This window comes from Primulina tabacum, chromosome 13 (genome assembly GCF_025594145.1).
Source record: "Primulina tabacum isolate GXHZ01 chromosome 13, ASM2559414v2, whole genome shotgun sequence".
NCBI lineage: Eukaryota > Viridiplantae > Streptophyta > Magnoliopsida > Lamiales > Gesneriaceae > Primulina > Primulina tabacum.
Window position 1 is genome coordinate 22620823 of NC_134562.1, and position 23102 is coordinate 22643924.

Below are 23102 nucleotides of genomic sequence, written 5' to 3' on the forward strand. Positions count from 1 at the left end.
CGATTAAATCCCGAATAAATCCAAAACTCATTATTTTGATTCCAAATTTTAAACATAACATTTTTAAGATTTATTCTACCCTTCCAAGTCATGAGCCACCCCCGTGGACCCATGGATTCAATTTTAGCCTTTTAATCTTCGTTTTTGACCCTTAACCGATCAACCCGAGCCATCTCCCGATTTACTCGAGCCATGCCCGAGCCACATCGAGCCAAAACCTAGCCGACCCACCTAGGGACCCTCCTGGCCAAACCCAGCCCATAGAACCAGCCTCTAAGTCGCACAATCACTCCTGGAAACCGACCCAATTGCATGTGCTATGTGTGCGTGAGTTTCCTTGTTGTATTGGGACTCCTATATAGTCTAGGCCTTCTCCAGCTGGTTAACCTTCGACCCCTCATGAACCTAACCCTCCCTGGACCACGCCCAGACCCAACCCAGGCCAGCCCAAGCCCTGAACCAGCGCCCAAAGCCACAGCAAGCCCCCTGCCCTCCAACAGCTGCATGCGTGAGTTTGCACAGCAAGTGTACTCCACGTTTTTTGCTTCTAGGGCCCCAACCACCGAGCCACCCCTTGAACCAACCCATAAAGCACCCTCCTAGGACCCTAACCACTTGACCTAGCCCAGCCAAAGACCTCTGGCCGAGCCTCTTAACCATCTGCACAAGCTGCTGCCACCTGCGCTACTCTTCCTTGAACTCACGGGTATCGAGTCCTAGAATGCCTAGGACTCTTCTCCTGAACCAAGCACGTCCCTAGCCACTACAAGAATAAATGCTTATGGTGACATTCATAAATGTCATCATATTCAATATTTAGTGACATTTAAGTTTTAGTGACACCTCCAACAAATGTCGTCTATTCCAATGTCGTCTTAAACTTCCTGACATTTTTTTATGTCATTATAAGACGTTAATGACAACTTCATACGTGTTACTAATTATTCATATAATGACAATTTTAAATGTCAAGAAAACTCATGTTTTAAAGACATTTATACATGCCTTGCTATTATAGCAATAATGACAAATTTATATGTCAGGTAACATAATTTATAATGACAACTAAAAGTGTCGTGTATATTATTTATAATGACAACTAAAAGTGTCGTGTATATTATTTATAGTGACAATAAAAAATGTCACTAATGATATGTTATAAGGTTAATTTAAAATGTCTCATTATGTAATCTGTAATGACACTTACAAATGTCTTCTATACTAGTATACAAGGACATTGAAAATTGTCATTAATAGTTATTTATAATGACTTTTTGAAATGTCTCCATATGAGCTTTACAATGACATTTTTTATGTACATGATTTAATGTTCTATTGTGACATAAAAAATGTCATATTTTATGAAATGCCATCGATTTTCAATATTTTCATGATATAATATTCAAGGATATAACAAATTAACATAGATACAAATACAAAATTTTAAAATAGAAATTAAATTGCTAATCAATAATTGTCATTAATTTTGCAATCATTAATGTATAAGACTGACAAATTTGTTATCTCGAAAAACATCAATATCACAACAAATGTACCAAATGTATTTAGTTTAAGAACTAACAAACAATTAAGTCTTCTAAAGCAATACATAAGCAAACTTGTGACGCATCTTCATTATTCAACCATCTCATCTTAATCAAAATCCAATATTCTTGTCACCTACAATAAAAATTCATATATTTGTATGAATGAAATAAAATTAAAGAAACACAAAATAAAGAGATTAAAATTTAATTCCAACTAGTGAATATCATACGAAATGATAAACTGGAAAATTATTATTTATCCAAATGCACCTAGTAGAAATCTTCCTCATTAACTGTCAACTGCAAATATAATTGATATTGGTTTAAAAAGATACTAACATGACGGACATAATAATAAATACTAGTTAATTGAAAAGTTGAATATCATACCAAATGATAAGGCCAAGCTATCATTCCTCCAAGTGTATCCCCAACCGTTTGTAAAAGATCATATGGCCTAATCAAACTCTCTTCCCGTTCTAGAACAACTAGAACTTGTATTTCACACCAATTTGGTCCCAACGTCTGTCTTCCTACTTCGGTATTTGGATCCATGCTACGAACCACTCCTTTTGCCACAATTTTCGTCGAATCAAATAGACTTTTTATTGAGACAGAACATCCAATCTATGTAAAAGTGCAAAAGAGAAAGTTTTGATAAAAACAATTATAAAGTACAATCATCAACAACCATTATGCTAATGAGTATATCCAGCTAGCCAGAAAACAAAAAAGCATAAAGAAACATCATTCAAATTAGTTAACTCATGACAGCAAATATACATGTAATATATATTCTCAACCAAAATATACTATCTAAATTAATAAATGGCTAATTCGAGATAATTATAAGCTCACACAAAACATAGCTTACAAAAAAGCAATGCAGTATTAAGAAAGAAGACTTGGAAGGGATCTTAGCAATAAATAAAGAAACTTGTCATCATCATAGTGGTGTTGGAATTTATTAGTCTTCTTCATATATACTATATACATATATATCCATTATCTGTAATCGAATTAATTCCTTCTTATTAAAGTAGTACTATTGACACAGATTTGTAATCTACTATGTACTGTGAGGACAATCAACAAGATGATATTGGAACCACCTTTTCTGATGATTTTCCCCATCTTCAAGATTTATATGGTGAATTTGATGAAGATGACACTAAAGTCTACTTGATTTTCCCTATCTTCAAGATTTATATGGTGAATTTGATGAAGATGACACTAAAGTCTACTTGTCTTCGTCATTTACAATGGAACAAAATGAATGAAGTCCTTGCTTTTCCTTGCAATCTAGCAAGAATTCAGAAACATGTTTACTAGTGGATGAAATAAATCTGGACAAAGAATCCAGTCTTCTTCACCTACTAAAGGCTTATGGAGAGGCTGTTGAAAAAGGCGAGAGTGAGTTAGCAAATAAGTTTCTAAAGATGGCCAAGGACTTACTAGCTAATTTTGCAGGAATTGTAATTATTGGTGATGGAGAAGTGGAGGATATGAACACTTGTTCTAGTTTCAGTTCATTTTTTGACAAATTTGTGAGACACCACAATGCTCTCTATGAAGCTTTAGAGAGTAGTTTCTCGGTTGATCTTGCAGAAGCAAGAACAACCATTGAAAGTCTTTTTCAATAGGCCAAATTTTTTTTTAAATAGGCCCGCCTAGGCGCGCCAGGCCTACTAGATGATCTAACGTATATTCTTAAACCAAAAAGCCAATGCTAAATCAATAAAGTACTAACTCAATATAATAATAAAGTAATAAAACTAGAAAAAAGACTTTACCCTTGGAGATAATGGACTACTAGAGGATGCTGTGTGTTGTATATTGTTGTAATTTGAACCAAGGTTTTGGTTTGGTTGATTGCAAATCTTTGATTCTAACATTGCAATGTGTTGGCCTTGTTTTCTAATTTGCTCATCCATTTTTTCTAACTTTGTCTTTTGCTCCATCACTATTCGATTGCATGTACTACGGCTTGGAACTTCTCCCCATAAATCAGATGGGTTAACACCATCACCAAGCATACGCACTCGGCCTGATCTATCTGGTCCAATGATTTGAGCAAATACGTCATTTTGACCAATTTGATCATCCTCATCTTCAGGAAGTTGATTTTCTAGTTCTTTCATTGCACCCTTCACCAAAAAATCAAAATCCATAATTTATTCATAATGATTATGAAAACAAATATCTTTGAAAGTAATCTAGTTGAAGTTTATAAAACAACTTACCAAATTTTCTGCCACAATGTTGCTTGAGGGACTTCCATTAGCATGAGTGAAACATGCATGAAATAATTCAACTCTTGATGGAGGTCGTCCTTTTTCTTTTTTCTAATATGTAATTGGTTAAAAGTTTGTAGATTCTAATTCATGTAGAATTATAAGATTAATAAGATAAATTACCAATTTTTGTTGCACTTGAGCGAAAGATCTTCTTCCAGTTGTCTGATTCATTATCTTTTGATTCCGAGCAATCTTATTTTTTTCACTTCTCTCCTGATACATTAAATTCAACTTGGTACACAAGACAAATGTCTACATGAACATTTTTCTAAACATATAAAATATTGTATACCTTTGATTTTTCAGAGTTCCACTGAGCAACTAGTTTCACATATTGTTCTACAAAAGCTCTTTTATCTCTTTCTTCAAGAAGAACTTGCATTCGCAACTCAGGATCATAATACTTCTTTTTTAGTTCTGCCTTCCAGTTTCTCCATTTTGTTTCTATTGAACGTAGCGTCCAACTTTCTGTTCCAGGAGGAAGGTCGTACTTTTCCTACAAAGGCATTTAGACAATTTACCATCATAGTAAAAAATTATTTAATAATAAAATTATTCAATAACATTTCAATTACCTTTATAACATCTAACATTTTTTTCTTACTATCCAGGGGCATTTTATGCCAATCTTCCACATCAATCAGACAAAATTTACCATTTCTTTCAAAGTACCCAAAAAATCAGTAAATTTATTTCTTCTTGATCCAATAGGACGTCCCATATCATCATATCGAATCTTAATACGTGGCAGCGTGCTAGGTCTACCCCAAATTTCTTTCATAAATGTAGGGCCTCTAGTTTTCTTCTCAGCGTTAAGAGATTCACTTTCGCTATCTACATCTAGATGCAAAAAAGAGAAACAAATGATTGAATAAATAAAGTGAAATGAGATATTACATTTTTCGTATAGGTTACCTTGATCAGATTCTTCGTCCATAAAATCATTTTCAACATGTGGGTTATTGTTGAATGTGATCCTAGAAGTCAAACCTGTATGTTTTTTATATGGATAAATAAAGGATGAAGTAAGTATTATAACAAGTTATATCTAAATGTAATCATCGGAACTAAAAAACTATAATTTCATGTCTTTCTATATCTTAATTTTTAGGATGTTACCTTGTAATTCAATGTCATTTTGATTTGAAGCTTCATCTATTTGGTTTCTTGATGCACCTTGAATGCTTTGACAATCTGCACAAGCATTATTTCAACAAAATATATGCAAATTTTGTTTATAATTATAAATAATATGCTACCTCTTTCTTTTGAATTTCGAGTTGTGTGATTGTCAATCAAAATCAGTGGTTGAGTATTTGTCTCATCTTGAAGTTGAAAATGAGTTTTTCCAACATTTTTATTTTTAAGAGTCATTCCTATCAAAAGCAAGTTATATAAGATAAATAAAGCATTAATAAGCATTATACCGAATTATATCAAAATTTAATCTTTTGAAATAAAAAATTCTTAAGTTTCATATAGTTTTATATATCATACCTTGTACATCATTGTGTTGCTGCATTGAAACTTTATCCTTTTGGTTATTTAGCATACCTTGTATGTTTTGACATTCTACACAAGTATTGACTCCACCAAAGTATAAGCAAGTTAAGTTTTAATTATAAGCAACAAAGTTCTAACTTTTTTCGCTAGCTACCATGTTATTACCAAGTTCTCTTGCAAGACTGACTTGAACAAAGTATACAACATTCATACAAATGCAAAAGGTCAAATAAGAGTTATACACAAGCAACAAACAGATTGTTTTTGTGTAAAATGCAATGATACATCTTTTTTTTGAATTTCGAGTTACATGATTGGCAGATATAATACGTGGTTGTGTATCTTCCTCATCTCGAAGTTGAAAATGAGATTTTCCAAAAAATTTACTCTTACGAGTCATTCCTATCAAAACAAAAGGTTAAAAATTACAAATGCTTTTATATAGAATAAATAAAACATGAAGTAAGCATTATACATATCCAAACTTAATCGTTTCAAATAAAATGCTATAAGTTTCATATCTTTTTTATTTTTAATACCTTTTAAATCATTGTGTTGGTGCTTTGAAACTCCATCCATTTGGTTATTCAACATACCTTGTATGTTTTGAATTTCTACACAAGTTTTGATACCACCAAAATATAAGTAAGTTGAGTTTTTAATTATAAAAAGAAAATGCTAACCTTTTCCGCTATCATTCATGCTACCGAGTTCTCTTGCAAGACCAACTTGAACAAAGTACATAAAATTCAGACAAAATCAAAAGGTCCAATAAGAGTAATACAAAATCAGCAAACATATCCTTGATGTATAAAGTTACATGCTACCTTTTTTTGAACTTCGAGCTGCGTGATTGGCAATCATAATTCGAGATTGTGTATTTGTCTTATCTTGATGTTGAAAATGAGGTTTTCCAACAGTTTTACCCTCACTAGCCATTCCTATCAAGAGCAAGAACCACAACTTGAAGATAAAAAAAAGTTAGTTATATCCTTTGATATGATAAATAAAAGATCCATAGTGAAAAATGAAATTAAAATATATAATGTTATTATTATTCTAGTATTTGGCAAATCCACTCTACTAGTTTCACTTTATATCATATTAACTAAACATAAAAAATTATATATGCAAGAAAAAATCTCATCATGCATCAACGTCAATTTCAACTCCTGCAACATCATCCCGAACCCAAACGACTTCTTCATGTTCATTCTCGCCTTCAGGATTACAAATACAACTTTGAAGATATGTATCAACATCTGCCATAGGTTGCATTTTATACTTTGCTCGTGCATCGGTGGTGATAATTACATGCCAATTACAATCAACTGGATCTTCCACATAAAAAACTTGCATGGCTTGGGATGCTAATATATAAGGCTCGTTGTGACGCTTCACATTTGTAAAATTGGCCAACATAAAACCATCTTCATCCAGTTTTAGTCGTTTGCCTTTGGAGACCCAATCACATTCAAATAAAACAACTCTTCGACCTACCTCATAATCTAACTCAATCACATTTTGCAAAATCCCATAATAATCAAGTTCACTTGATACTGGATTCTGATCTCTTATACTCGAATAACTTGAAGTGGTAGCCCGAACAATTACACCACAATTCTGAGTTTTTCTTTTGCGTTCCACTTCTTTTGTATGAAACCTAAATCCATTGGAAATGAATTTTTCATATCGTATCCCTATGAAATTTGGGCCTCGGGCAAGTGATTTCAAATCATTTGATACTGGATCATCTTGTGAAGGATTTGTATTTTCAATCTATCACACAAGAAAAAATTGATAAATTATGTATAAAAATCATAATATTTAACCTTAATGACAATTACAAAAGAAACTTACATGTTTGGCAAACCAAGAGGCAAAAGACTCACTATGCATACGTTCAATTTGGTGTGGTGGAAGACCAGAATGTGTAAGATTCAAAATCTGACGGTGTTCACTGCAAATTAACAAAGATGATTTGATAAACATCGATGATTATATATTTAAACACAATGAAATATATAATCACATACTCTATATAAGATTGTACGTGATGACAGTTGAATAACACATATTGATGTGCCTTCTTTAATGTCTCATCATCAAACTTAGTTGCAATGGGCTTTCCAAGTGCATAACCAGAGGCCGTAAACACGTCCAATGCGAATGTTGAGCCGATAGTTGTCTCATCATTTCTTTTTGATTGATTGAATTTTGTCTCTACATAATCAGCTAAATAAAAAGAACAAAATGTCAAACATTTTTCCTCAGCCAAATACCCCTCAGCAATGGATCCTTCTGGCCTACTTCTATTTCGAACATATGACTTCAATGTCCCCAAATACCTTGTACCAAAAACATAAATTTTGTATTATTTAGTGAAAATAATAATTTAAATAAAACAATATCAATAATATTTGTTTTTACCTTTCAATTGGATACATCCAACGATAATAAACCGGTCCAGCAAGTTGTACTTCAGTAGCCAAATGTACAGTCAAATGAATCATTATGTCAAAAAATGAGGGAGGAAAAATCTTCTCCAACTGACAGAGGATCACCGCAATATCTTTCCTTAGACGAACCACATCAGTAGGAGAAATTACTTTACAACATAGCTCTCTGAAATACCTACTCAATCTAATCAAAGGAGTCCAAACTGATTTAGACAAAGTTCTACGTAGTGCCACCGGCAACAACTGCTGCATCAAAATATGGTTGTCATGGCTTTTTAGACCAATTAATTTTGCCGGTTTCATTTGAACACACCGTGAAATGTTAGAAGCATAGCCATCCGGAACTTTAACTTTTTTCAAAACCTTGCAAAATGTGCCCTTCTCATTTTTGCCCATTGAATAACATGCTGGAGGCAGATAAACTCTACTTGGTCCTTTCTCAATAGGATGAAGTGCTGATCTTATTCCAATTTCTTGCAAATCAAGACGTGATTTAATATTATCTTTCGTTTTTCCTTCCATATTCAGCAGTGTCCCACAAATTGATTCGCACACATTCTTCTCAATATGCATAAAATCAAGATTGTGGCGTACCACATTATCTTTCCAATATGGTAAATCGAAGAAAATACTCAACTTTTTCCAATTGAATGGTAGTTCTGGATTATCATCAACTGTTTTTCCAAATTTCAAATTAAAATTTTTCAACTCGTTGATCACTGTGTCTCCCGAAAGTATGGGTGATGGTCTTCCATACTCTTCTGTGCCATCAAAATTTTGAGCATCTTTGCGAAACTCATGATCACCGTTCAAAAATTTGCGGTGACCCATATAACAATATTTTCTGCCATTTTTTAACCAGCGTGAATGTGTAAATTTGTGGCACACTGGGCATGCAAATTTACCTTTGGTGCTCCATCCAGATAGGGTTTCATATCCAGGAAAATCACTTATAGTCCATAATAATGCGGCATTCAATTGAAAATTCTGCTTGGTTGATGCATCATATGTCTGCACTCCTACCTCCCACAAATCCTTCAAATCTGCAACAAGGGGCTGCAAGTAGATGTCGATGTTATTTCCAGGAGCAGATGGACCAGGTATTAGCAATGATAATATAAAGTATGGTTGTTTCATACACATCCATGGTGGAAGATTATAAGGCACTAAAATGACTGGCCACGTACTATGCGCCACACTCATATTTTTTAATGGATTAAATCCATCTGAAGCTAATCCTAGCCTTATGTTTCGGGGATCCTTTGCGAATTCAGGGTGGTTATGGTCAAACGTTTGCCAAGCTGGGGAATCAGCTGGGTGTCGCATGTAACCGTCTTTCGTGCGAGATTCAGAATGCCATCTCATATGGACTGCTGTTTTGCAGGACATGAACAAACATTGTAACCTAGGCTTTATTGGAAAATACCATAAAACCTTGTGTGCAACTTTCCTCTTGTCACCAATAGGATCATTTTCAGATGTTTCCCATCTAGGCTCGTTGCATGTTTTACATTGAACTCTTTCTTCGTCCAACCGCCAGTATAAAGTGCAATCATTAGGACAAGCATCGATCTTTTCATAACCAAGTCCTAATTGCTTCATCAATTTCTCTGCTTCATAGTATGACTTTGGTAAATCTTTCATGGCATTTGGAAATGCTTCTCTCAACAAATCCAAAAGCATATTGAAGATTTTATTGGTAATTTTTCCAAGACATTTTAAGTGAAGCAAGCGAATGATGAATGAATGTTTTGAGAATTTCTTGCATCCGGGATATAACTCTTTTTGTGAATCATCAATTAGTTTATAGAATTTCTCGGTCTCTCCGATTGGAATCTTTTTATCCTTTTCAAATCCTGATGTATTGATTGTATCACCATCGTTTTGTGGGACCCCAAAAGCATCGTGAACTAATCTCTCCATATCATCTACATCATCACGAGATGGAACAGAACTAGATATTGAAGATGCACTACATGCTATCTCTCCATGAGCCACCCAATGAGTATAACCTTTGATAAATCCATCAACCGTCAAATGATCACAAGCATCCTCTCTTGAAACACATATGCCGATCTTACATTTTGCACAAGGACACGCAATCATTCCATTTATGTTTGCATTAGAAAATGCAAAATATAAGAAACTCTCAAGTCCTTTCCTGTATTCCTTGGTTTGTCTCGGCAAAAACATCCAACTTTTATCCATCACAATTCTGAAAAAAAGATATACTTAAACTAGTTCAGCAAACAAATATATAATTTGTGTATGTGTGGAGTAAAATATCGAACAAGATATATACAATTAGTGTCTCAAAACACAACAATAATTTAATAACCAAAAAAATATGTGAACAAAAGAAAACTAGAGTGAAACCCAAAAATCCCTTATAGATAGCTATATTTTTTTATAAATTAATTTCATATATTTTTATTATTTTCAATCATTTTAAAGAAAATAAGTTAGCTTTGAGATCACCACTTGTTATAAATTAATTTCATATATTAATAATTGATATATTTTGAAATCATGTTAATCGAACATATCAACGTCAATAACTAGATCGACTGTTTATTGCTTAATAAATTATAGTTGATAATGAACGACAAAATTCAAATATTTATAACTATATTGTCATCTAAATGTACTTCTTTCCAGCCAATATAACACATGGACAACTATTTATATATATTTTAATTCAATATGCTTAGTAATCCAGCTAAGTTGCATATTGGTCACACCTGGAAGCTTATGAAAATGAATTGTTTCTTATTTAATTTGTGTACCCAAAAAAAATAAACAAGCATATGCCACATTCGAGAGCCTCTATTTATAAAGCAAGAAACAATAGTCAATATGCAAAAACAAGCCAAAACAAATAAATACTTCTCCCAAACGGACATTTATTATTTGATTTCAATTAAAAAAAACATATTATAAACTTCTAAAAAAATATATATTATTATTTTATAAAAAACGAATATAATTAAGTAAAAATACCATTCACCTCAAACAAACCCTTTGTTATATATTGTCATCAATCATGGATAATATACTCCTATTGGCTAAAAATAAAAAATCTCATGAAATCAAAGAAGTCAGATAATGGTAATTATGTTTTAATAAAATCTAAAAGAGAAGGAAAGCTGACATATAGTGTTCATTCCAGATGTGGAAAAACAGTTAAGCTTAAGTATTTTTTTCTTACATATGGAGTGCGAGTGTTTGAGAAAAAGGAAACATTAATCAAAGTTAAGAAGTATATATTAAAAGGGTTTACATCAGTTCAAAGAATCTGATCAACTTTTGCCTTTCAGTATTCAATTTTTTGTTCTTGGAATATCCATCTATATATATATGTACATATATGTGTGTGTGTGTGTGTGAGCGTGTGTGTGACAAATCAATTGTCGACTGATGGAGTATAAGATGTATTGTCCATGTTTAAATCTTATATAATCATATTTAGAGCTTATTCTCACAACTGTGCACGTGCGTGCCAATTCCTAGACATCTCCATACTTATAAAATAAACTCTAAAAAATCTCAAAATCTCTGAAATATGAAATCTTGGAAATTAGATTATGAAGCTCATACCTCTTTGAATCTCGTGAAATGTTAGATTATGAAGCCCATACCTCAATGGCTTTAATGAAGCTGGCTTTTCTCTATTTATGAGTGTTGGTCAGATTACATGTAATAGCACTGTTACCCTGGAATCTTATCATATACACTCGATTCTGATTTAAGACACCTCAACAGATGAGTGTTGCCTAAAATCTGCCCCTCAGTTACTTAATGTTCAATGATTTCCCATAGTAAATGTGTTCCAGGTGATAGAGGTTCTTTATTATAAATACTCCAATACTTCAAAGAGTGGCAAGTGAACAGGCGAAGTTTCCTCTGTCCTTAGTTTCAAAGTAATGGTATTGTTATACGCTTACATTTTTCTACTACTATACGTGCGTAGAATCGCGAGGCTGGGTTTTCACAAAGTCTTACTTGTATCTGCATTATGGTTGTTAATTGCTTCCTAAACACATAGCATGTGGATTGTGGATGTACCTTGTTGTCACAACTCAGATCCAAACTAATTGCATCTTGGAAAGTACAGATATTGGTTACTTAACAACCAACCTTTCAACTCAGTTATTAGAAATAGATCGGCTATAATATGATTAGACATTAGTTTTTCCGAGCATATCCTATGTTAGGTGATATGGTCAGAAGGTTCAATAGATAAGCACATACGCAAAGTGCAACAACAATTTGAGAGTTAAGGGGTTAGGAAGCATAATGCTCTGTAAGGATTGATTTCCAAATAACCGAGTTAGGCCCACTTTATCAACATGATCATACATAACCTGCGCATTTGTTTATGAGTTTTATTGCTGGTCAAAACACGTTGCGAGCTCCTTCATATAAACTCAGCACAAAATGCCAAGCTCAGCTCAAAAACAAAGAAGAACACAGAACAATATTTATGTTATGAATCAACTTTGTAATCACAAAAATTGTGACTCAAATCGAACACTCCTCTATTCTCAATAAATCAATCAACCAAATCAAATGAATCGAACACTCTTATAAAATCGAACACCTCTTCTAAAATTGAACACTCTTATAAAATCGAACTCCTCTTAGAAAATCAAATGAATCGAAATCCTCTTCTATATGACTCGAACACTCTTAACAAAAAACTGTGACCAAAATCTCTTACAAAACAAGAGATTCGGAACTTACCGGAGATGAGCGGCTGGACAAATCTGAAAATGAGAAGCGGCTGGACAAATCTCAAACCGTGACACTAGAAAAAAGAAATAAGAAGGAAGGATTAGCGGCTGAACGAGGGAAAAGAAGGGCGCGAGAGATTTGGGAGAAAGAGCGGCGAGAGAGATTTGGCACAATGTATAAATTAATCCATCGTTCTTTCTTTTTTTTTTCCTTTTAATTAAATTTTTTTTTAAGTTTTTTAATGAGAGTGAGAGTGAGAGATTAAAAAATTGGAAATGAGTGGGAAAAATAAGAACTTTTAGTGGCATTCATTAAAAACGTCATTATAACATATCTAATTTAATATTTTTTTTATTAAAAATTTTATGTGTAACCAATGTCATGATATGTATGTAATAACGACATTATTTTAAAAATGTCACTTAGAAAATGTCAGTATAGCCATTTTTTCTTGTAGTGCCCAGCCCTGGTTTAGCCAAGCCAAGCCATGCATCAATTCTTCTTCACCCGATTGCATAAGCTACAATAATGATCAATTTGGTTCCAGCTTTAATCCCTACGTGTTCAGCCTGTTGTGGGTAATCTAGTACTCTTTTAAAACGTATAAAACATGCCCCTAACAAGTCCTAATCATGGCAGCCCCTTTAAAAACACAATAAACAAGTTTTTGGATGAAAACACAAGTCTTAAAAATCACTTATGATGCAAATCCGAAAATATTACATGATGCAACTTGTTTTTCATGCAAAACACAATTAAATAAATACTATGGTGTGATGGATGAGTAAAAGAAAGAATTATGATGTGCCTTTACGTATTTTACGCACGAAAAACCGTTGACGAATTGACGAATGACGGCACGAAGACGATGGCTTGACTTTCCTTGCAACCTTCAAATTTTTCCTTTCAATTAAGAAGTGTGTGTGTGCCGTGTCAAACTTGGTAAGAAAAGTGTTTGACTTGCCTTGGAGATTGAGGCGTGTAGTGTAAAGGGTTTGGGAAGTGTTACGTATTTTATACTAAGTAAATCCCTAAATAAGGCTTAGGCCTAATAAGCTAACAATTTAGGCCCATTAGTCTTAATTAGGATTTAACTAGAATATTAAAATAGTTTTGGTAAAAATAGTTTGTGAATTTAATAGTCGGGTTGCCAAAAAGTTCGTATTTTTGTTGAAAAACCAACACCGATAAATTTTACGTCCCAGCGTATAAAATCACCTCAAAACCCCTTATTTTCAAAAATAAGAAAAAGCATTGACCATATTCTAAATTATCAAAAATAATTATTTAATAAAATTTTTTTGCATTTTTCAACCTTCGGTCCCCGTTCCTCGATCGTCACTTGAATAACCTTTAAAAATACATTTTAATGCAATCATGTAGAAAAATATATTTTAAACATGTAAATATGCACAACATAATTAATTCATGCAATAAAAACATTTAATTAAAATACAAAAGAATTTAATAATTACATGCATGTGGTTCGCGTGGACCTTTAAATTTTCGGAGCGTTACATTATCTCCCACCACCTGATTCACATGAACAGGGCATCCCCATATTCTAAGATAAGAATATTTGGAAGACTTACCCATCCATATCTCATACGGTGTCTTATTAACTTCTTTTGAATTGACATTGTTCAACAACAGTGCCGCTGTCTCAAGCGAATATCCCCAAATGGATGGCGGCAACTCCGTGAACCCCATCATAGATCAAACCATGTCCATCAAAGTCTGTTACGACGCTCTGAAACACCATTGCAATGCGGTGTAGCAGGCGGAGTCCACTGCGAGAGAATCTCATTCTCCCTAAGATACTCTTGGAACTCGGCACTCAAGTACTCACCACCTCGATCCGATCGAAGTGACTTGATGCTTCATCTCAATTGTTTCTCTACTTAATTTCTGAATTATTTGAACCTTTCAAAGGCTTCAGATTTGTGTTTCATCAAATACACATACCCATACCTCAAAAAGTCATCGGTAAAGGTGATGAAGTAGGCATGTCCATGCTTAGTGGGGATGCTAAGTGGACCGCACACATCGGTATGGATCAAATCCAATAACCTTTTGGCTCTCTCCACATGGCTCTTAAAAGGATTTTCGGTCATCTTTCCTTTTTGACAAGATTCACAAGTTGGGAGAGAATTAGTAGCAGACCTATCAAACATTCCCACTCCCACTAGCTTGTTCATCATTTTTAAAGAAATATGTCCTAATCTCGCATGCCATAATTGTGCCGAATTTAGAGTATCTTGTTTTCGCCTGTTTGTTGTTGTTATTGGTTGGACATTGTTTAGTGAAATATCTTTCAATTTTAAGTTGTATAGATCGTTTTCAAGTTCTCCAGTACCAATTAAACATTCATTCTTGTAAATGTTGCAAACACCTTTGCTAAATAAATAAAATATACATCTTTATCAAGCATAGAAATGAAAAAAATATTTTTCACCAACTCAGGTACAAGCAAAACATATCTCAAAATTAACTTAAAATCATTGTTCAACAAAAAGTAAAAATCTCTTACGGCCTTGGCAGCAACTCTTGCTCCATTGCCCATCCTCAAGAAGGTCTCACCTTCCCCAAGTCTTCTACTTCTTCCCATCACATGTGAATCATTACAGGGATGTGAGCCACAGCCGGTATCTAATACACAAGAAGTAGAGTCAATTGAAATGTTTACTTCAATGTAGAACATACCATTTCCAGAACATTTCTGGGCAAGATATTCTCCACAGTTATGCCTCCAATGTCCAGGCTTCTTGAAGTGATGACATACATCAACAGTCTTGTCAGCCTTAACTGGTATGGCTGCCATAGTGGGACTCGGAGATTTCCTCTTCAAGGGCATGTTATTCTTGGGACGTTGGAAAGAACGCTTCTTTCCCTTACCATGTGGATCAATCTTCGTACCAGATGAAGAATCCATATAAAGAACCGACTTCTATTTCTTGATGGTGGATTCAAACGTAACAAGCATATTCACCAACTCCTCAAGGGTAAGTTCTAGCTTGTTCATGTTGAAATTCACCACAAAAGGGTCAAATGAACTAGGCACAAGAGCAACACGTCAGTGGTTAACTCCAATGGCAACACAAGATCCATGCCAATGAGCTTGTCCTCAAGACCAATCATCTTTAGGTCATGCTCATGGACCGAAGCCCTATCTCGCATGTGTAAAGTGATTAGCTCCTTGAAGGTAGCATGCCTTAGAGGCCGTGTTTGCTCACAAAGAGCTCTTTGAGATGCATATGAATGTCAGCAGCATTCTTTGCATCCTCAAAACGCCTCTGCAGCTCATAATTCATAGAATCCTACATATAACACTTGGCTCGCAAGTCATGTTCACATCAATCCTTGTAAGTCTGCAATTCCTTAGGAGTGCAGTTGCTCGGAGCCTCAAAAGAGGGCAACTCAGTGAGTGTATATGCTATCCTTTAGGAATTCAAGACTATTTTTTTCGTTTCTTAGCCAATTAGGTAATTAGGTCCGGTTAAAATATGTTTGTCGAGTATAGCAGATAATGGGTTGCGTATCGATGACATTGTCAAATTTGTACTGAAAAGTAATAACAAATGAATTTTAATGACTATTTTAAAATATATAGTAAGATATAAAGTATTGACTTTTACTTCATAAATTTTCATTCGCACTGTTTTGACATTTTCACTATCCTCTATTGAAAACGGAAAACTCTTTTCCTCAGTAAGTATGTAAGGTCCAATTAGAAAATTATGATCCTGAATAATATCAACCAATCATAATTTCTAAAAGGTAGTTTCCAATTGCATCCCCATGCAACCCTCTACGTAAACTTTTGTCTCACGTTTGATTAGGACCCAATAATATGACGTCGTTCATCATTACATGTCAAGCCTTACCCATCGATGTTGAACCTTAATGGAAGTTCCCATGTACCGAAATGGGCAGCAACCATGCGCTGAAACACGCCTGTGGGGACCCGAACCTAATTCGTTTTCTTAATTATCATTAGGATCAGTTAATTAATCTGGGTCTAAATTTTTTTTTTTAAAATTACATAAGTGCGGAACATATGATAATCAATCTGATATACATATCAACAGTAAAGTACAAGTCTTATACAAATACATTCATTTCAAACTAGGGTTCAACAACTATACATCAAGTGTTGAAAGCCAATCTACTTCTAAGTCCGGATCTCCATGCTAATCTTGATCTCTCATCCTCTTCTTGACCCTGATCCTGTCCCACCTGTTGTCATGCACATATACAAACACAACAACAGCCGGATAACTCCCGTGAGAAATACATTCCCAGTATAAACAACGTATACATGCAATCATATAAACAGATATAAAAGCATGAAACAGATATCAATAACATATATCATAATATGAAAGACATGAATATATATAAAACTGTAAATCAAACTCTTGACTCATAATCTCAGACTCGACTCTTCTCTAATCTAGGGATCCCAGGCTAACTCAGACTTTGGCATTCTGTATCGAATCTCAGCGATAGAAGTCGACATACTTCTAAGCAACATCGATACACCAAAAGTCCAGTGTCTTGGCGGCTCTGCCAAAGATTAGGCACATCTGCCCCAAACTCTATACATGCTTTACTATAAATCAATAGACTAAGAATATCAATCTCATGAATTGCAAACATCAATGCAATAAAATAAAGTATGTGATTTTGGGAAACTCAAGACAGATCTAACTCGAGTCTTATCTTCTCGGTTCAACATTGATTTATACCTTTTTTTCGTAGATCTGACGAAGTCGAAGTCTCGAATTCGAATCTATCAATACTCAATTTGGCAATGACAATATTGAGGAGTAAAATATCAATATACAACTCAATCAATACTGGATAAAATCAAAACTCCATCTAATTCTGTTTCAACGGCATAACGGCACTATCTCGATCTACCCTGCAATACAAATATTAACATATATCAATCTCAATAACTCATAATTGATCGATAAAAACAATCTGATATCAAATCTGTATAATCTCAATCAAATCAATTCTGAAAATCATAACAATTTCTTACGGTGTCTGTTCTTCGATCTAATTTCAATTATAAAATGACATCAATCTCAGGAACAGATAATAACAGTCATATCATGATTCCTCTCATATCAGATTTTCAAATCATATCAAAACATAATAAAACTTACGTCCAGTTGAAGTCTTTGTCGATAGGAACACAGTACTGAAGTTGGATTGAAAATCAGACGGTTGGATATTTCCCAAAGTTTACAATTCAAAATCAAGACTTGAAGCTTTTCTAAGAGCTCTTCTCGGTTTCTCTGAGAATTCTGAAGGAGAATTGAAACTTTGTTATATATATCATGCATGGTGAAGAAACGTGGCCCATCCTTTGGGCTGCACGTCTCGCGCATATGCGCGACCTTCCTCGGCGCATATGCGCGAGACCTACTGGTCTCGGCCTTCTTCATATCCTCAGCTCGCGCATATGCGAGCCCCCTTCTGGCGCATATGCGCGAGGTTCTCTGCCATACTCGCGGATATACGTGGGTCCTGGTCGCGCATATGCGCGAGGTTCTCTATCTACCTCGTGCATATGCGCCCTACTCGGTCGCGCATATGCGCGAGGTGTTCAGTCCTCGCACATAATTCAAGCCTTATTTTGTCTTTTCCGGTCTGATCCTTTCCGTCTATAATCACATATATTAACAATAAATCATTTCAGATTACAATATTAAAATCTCGGGCATTACATTTCTCCCGCTCTAAGATCTGATTTCGTCCCCGAAATCACAGGCAATCAAATCAGATATCAAATCAGATACAAGAAGAAATGTATAACAGAAGCTAAACAGGAAACTCACATCAATGAAATAATTCCGGGAATTTCTGTCTCATGTCTGACTCTGCCTCCCAAGTAGCTTCTTTGATTCCATGACGACTCCACTGAACTTTCACAAGCGGAATAGTCTTCGTTCTGAGTTTCTTTTCTTTACGATCAAGAATCTGGATCGGCTTTTCAAAATAACTCAGTGTCTCATCAAGTTCGGCCTCATCTGGCTGAATAATATGAGATGCATCAGGAAGATACTTCCGCAATAAAGATACATGAAAGACATCATGTATTCCAGATAGAGAAGGCAGTAAGGCGAGTCAATAGGCACGATCTCCTATCTTCTCGAGAATCTCATACGGACCGATATATCGTGGAGACTTCTCTTTCTTGTCAAATCTGACAACACCTCTGAAAGGAGAAATCTTCAGAAATACTCTGTCTCCTATCTCAAATATCAATGGTCGACGACGAACATTGGCATATTTGACTTGTCTGTCTTGAGTTGTCTTCATTCTCTTCTGAATCAACTTCACTTTCTCTATCATTTCTCGTATCATATCAGGCCCAATCTCAGGTACCTCAGAGATATCATCCCAATAAAGAGGGGATCTGCACTTCTTGCCATAAAACACTTCAAATGGAGCCATCTTTATACTCGTCTGATAGCTGTTGTTGTACGAAAATTCACAAAGTGGCAAAGAATCTTGCCAACAAGTGCCAAAATCTAACACTACAGCTCTAAGCATATCCTCCAATATCTGGATAGTCCGCTCTGACTGTCCATCAGTCTGTGGATGATATGCGGTACTAAAATGTAACTTCGTACCTAGAGCTTGCTGCAAACTGTGCCAAAAGTGCGAAGTAAACCGAGGATCACGGTCTGATACAATCGGCTTCGGCACTCCATGCAATCTGACCACTTCTCTGACATAATCTCTGCCATCTGGTCATGTATGTACGTCATCTTGTACGGGATAAAACATGCTGATTTGGTCAATATGTCAATCACAACCCAAATCGCATCACAACCTCGGGAGGAACGCGGTAGCTTCGTCACAAAATCCAATGAAATGTGATCCCATTTCCATTTAGGAATAGACAAGCTGTGTAACAAACCTCCTGGTTTCTTTCTTTCGGCTTTCACCTGTTGGCAATTCACACATTTTGATATAAACTTTGCAATATCTGCTTTCATCTGTTTCCACCAAAACTGTCTTTTCAAATCATTATACATCTTTCTGCCACCAGGATGAATACTAAATCGACTACTGTGCGCTTCTGACAATATCTGTCGTTTCAAATCTGAAACATCTGGCACAACAAGACGATTATTCACATACAGTACATCATCACGTACCTGATATTCTGATCGATGCCCTGCTCTGACCATCGAAATCGAGCTATGCACATTCTGATCAACTTTCTGAGCTTCTTTAATTCTCAAAATTAGCATTGGTTCGACTTGAACAGCATAGAGTCTCAATGCTTGACAATCTGTCTCAAATATCAATCCAGAAAGACAACAATCTTCTATCAAATTTTAAGCACCAATCGTCATAAGGACAAAGAACATACCTTTCGACTCAGTGCATCAGCTGCTGCATTCGACTTTCCCGGATAATATTTGATTTCACAATCAAATTCTTTAAGTAAATCAAGCGATCTTCGATGTCTCATATTCAATTCTGACTGTGAAAATAAATATTTCAGACTCTTGTGATCAGAATAAATCTCAAACTTCTCACCGTATAGATAGTGTCGCCATATCTTCAGTGCAAAGACAATGGCTGCCAATTCAAGATCATGAATCGGATAACGAGTCTCATGTGTCTTCAGTTGTCTTGAGGCATAGGCTATGACATGTCCTCGCTGTATCAAAACACAAACCAATCCTCTATGAGAAGCATCACAATAAACAACAAAATCACCGGTACCTGAGGAAATAGTCAATACAGGAGCACTGGTCAATCTCTTCTTCAATTCGAGGAAACTGGACTCACACTCTTCTGACCAAACAAATGGTGCATTCTTCTGAGTCCAGTGAGTAATCGGCTTCGCAATACTGTAGAAATATTTAATAAATCGTCGATAGTATCCTACCAAACCCATAAAACTACGTATCTCTGGCACAGATGTTGGTCTAGGCCAGTTAATCACTGCCTCAACCTTGCTAGGATCAACAGAAATATCATCTCCAGATATGATGTGACCCAGAAATATCACTTGTTCTAGCCAAAATTCACATTTCGACAGTTTAGCATACGATTTCTCTTTTCTCAGAATTCTCAATACAGTTCTCAGATGCTCAGCATGATCAATCATATTCTTGGAATAAATCAGAATATAATCAATGAAAATAATCACAAAATCATCGAGATACTTCTGAAACACACGGTTCATCAAACCCATAAATACAGGTGGAGCATTCGTTAAACCAAACGGCATGACTATAAACTCATAATGGTCATACCTGGTTCTGAAAGCTGTCTTCGAGATATCAGAATCTCTGACTCTCAGCTGATGATATCAAGATCTCACATCGATCTTGGAATAAACAGAAGAACCCTGCAACTGATCAAATAAATCATCAATACGGGGCAAAGAATATTTGTTCTTTACCGTAGCCTTGTTCAGTTGCCAGTAGTCAATGCAGAGTCTCATTGAACCGTCCTTCTTTCTCACAAACAGTACTGGAGCACCCCAAGGAGAAACACTCGGTCTGATGTACCCCTTGGCCAGTAAATCTTCTAACTGCTCTTTCAATTCTTTCAGTTCAATCGGTGTCATTCTGAACGGAGCTCTAGAGATCGGAACTGTACCTGGTACCAATTCAATACTGAAGTCTATCTCTCTGACTGGAGGCGAACCCGAAATCTCATATGGGAAGACATCAGCAAACTCTCATACCACTGGCAAATCAGCCAATGATGGGCTCGATTTCAGTACGTCAACTGAATACACAAGGAAACCTTCTGCTCTTTTCTGTAATAATCGAGTCATAGATAATACATATATCAAAGGAATTCTAGATCTAGAACCCTTACCGTAAAATTTTCATTCATCAGCCATATCAGGTCTGAATCTCACAATCTTCTGGAAGCAATCTACGGTAGCTCTGTACTTGGTCAGCACATCGATACCAATAATACAGTCAAAATCAGACAACCCAAGTACAATACAATCTAACTCAATCTCATGCCCGTCATACTGTAGCATACAATTTCTAACAGACGTCACTGATATAAGACCTCTCCCCAAAGGTGAAGAGACAGATACTATAGATGATAATGACTCAACAAGCAATGCATGAATCAATGCAAATCGCTCAGAAATAAATGTATGGGATGCACCGGTATCAATCAATACGTAAGCAGGATAACCACATAAAGAACACTTACCTGCAACAACATCATCTGGTGCTTCCTGTGCCTGTTCTTCAGTCAAAGCAAATACTCTGGCCTGCTGTCTCGGAGGCTGGCTAACCGTCTGGCTTCCTCCTGGCCTGGGCTGTGACTGAGTAGTCGGTGGTGGCTGGAAAGAGTGAACAGCAGATGATAGTCTATCAGTCTGAGCCACTGATTCATCACTTTCAGCAACATGTGGAGCAAATCGTAACATGGTAGAGAACTTGGCCACATATTCTTCAATGTTCAACTGACCTTGTCTCATATTAGAAAACTCTGCACCCTTGTCTTTCCTGTACGATACTGGGAAAAATCTTTGATAAAATTCAGTCTTAAAGATTTTCCAAGTAATGACTGTACCTCGGTGTTCCAAAGCCCTCTTAGTCGTGATCCACCAATTCTTTGCAACGTCATGCAATTGGTGTCCAATCAGTCTAACTCTGCGCTCATCTGTATGGTAGAGGGAATCAAACAACATCTCAATGTCATCGAGCCAACCCTCAAACTCAACAGGATTCTCCGTGCCCTTCAGTGTCGGTGGTTTGAACGACTGAAATCTCTTCAGTAGGGTTTCCATAGGAGTTGTTGTGACATCCATCGGATTAGTCGAAGTACTACCCTGTTCTGGGACTCTTTGAGGAGGCATATCTGATTATCAAAAGGATTAGTAACCAAATACCACAATTATGTTTCAGTCCTCCACTGATCATCTCACTGCTGATCAAGAATCGGTTCTGATTCATTTCTCAATAACACATGTTTACAATTAAATCAGATAATCAGGTAAACATGCATTAAAAGCAATAAGACATGCTAGCATAGCAAAAGAAGGAAAGAAAACTCAATCTACCCTGCTCACTAGCTTCTCTCTCAGTCTAAGAAACCAACTGCTCTGATACCACCTGCTGTCGGGACCCAAACCTAATTCGTTTTCTTAATCATCATTTGGATCAGTTAATTAATCTGGGTCTAAATTTTTTTTAAAAAAAAATTACATATGTGCGGAACATATGATAATCAATCTGATATACATATCAACAGTAAAGTACAAGTCTTGTACAAATACATTCATTTCAAACTAGGGTTCAACAACTATACATCAAGTGTTTAAAGCCAATCTACTTCTAATTCCGGATCTCCATGCTAATCTTGATCTCTCATCCTTTTCTTGACCCTGATCCTGTCCCACCTGTTGTCATGCACACATACAAACACAACAACAACCGGATAACTCCGGTGAGAAATACATTCTCAGTATAAACAACGTATACATGCAATCATATAAACAGATATAAAAGCATGAAACAGATATCAATAACATGTATCATAATCTGAAA

The 23102-nt window shown here is 35.5% G+C and overlaps 1 protein-coding gene across 9 annotated transcripts; it reads right to left on the reverse strand.

The window, feature by feature from the left end:
• Positions 1-1434: 1434 nt before the first annotated feature.
• LOC142522439 (uncharacterized) lies at positions 1435-12947 on the reverse strand. Of its 9 annotated transcripts, XR_012814480.1 has the most exons (12): positions 12550-12939; positions 7384-7582; positions 7208-7307; positions 6175-7126; positions 6031-6075; positions 5887-5961; positions 5633-5749; positions 4964-5038; positions 4760-4834; positions 4420-4684; positions 4137-4340; positions 3965-4057 (listed from the first exon to the last, which is right to left on the reverse strand). XR_012814480.1 is itself a non-coding variant. In XM_075625847.1 (9 exons), the coding sequence occupies exons 2-8, from the start codon at positions 5351-5353 to the stop codon at positions 1818-1820; spliced, it is 1032 nt and encodes a 343-aa protein (XP_075481962.1). In that variant the 5' UTR covers positions 5354-5416; positions 5633-5749; the 3' UTR covers positions 1435-1680; positions 1778-1817. The 9 variants fall into 9 exon arrangements, 6 of the variants coding, with proteins under 6 accessions (XP_075481962.1, XP_075481959.1, XP_075481958.1 ...); XR_012814479.1 differs by lacking the exons at positions 5633-5749; positions 7208-7307; positions 7384-7582 and adding exons at positions 5104-5220; positions 5342-5416 and having other exon boundaries at positions 6175-6288; positions 12550-12764; XR_012814478.1 differs by lacking the exons at positions 5633-5749; positions 7208-7307; positions 7384-7582 and adding exons at positions 5104-5220; positions 5342-5416 and having other exon boundaries at positions 6175-6310; positions 12550-12760.
• Between the last annotated feature and the right edge of the window lie 10155 nt (positions 12948-23102).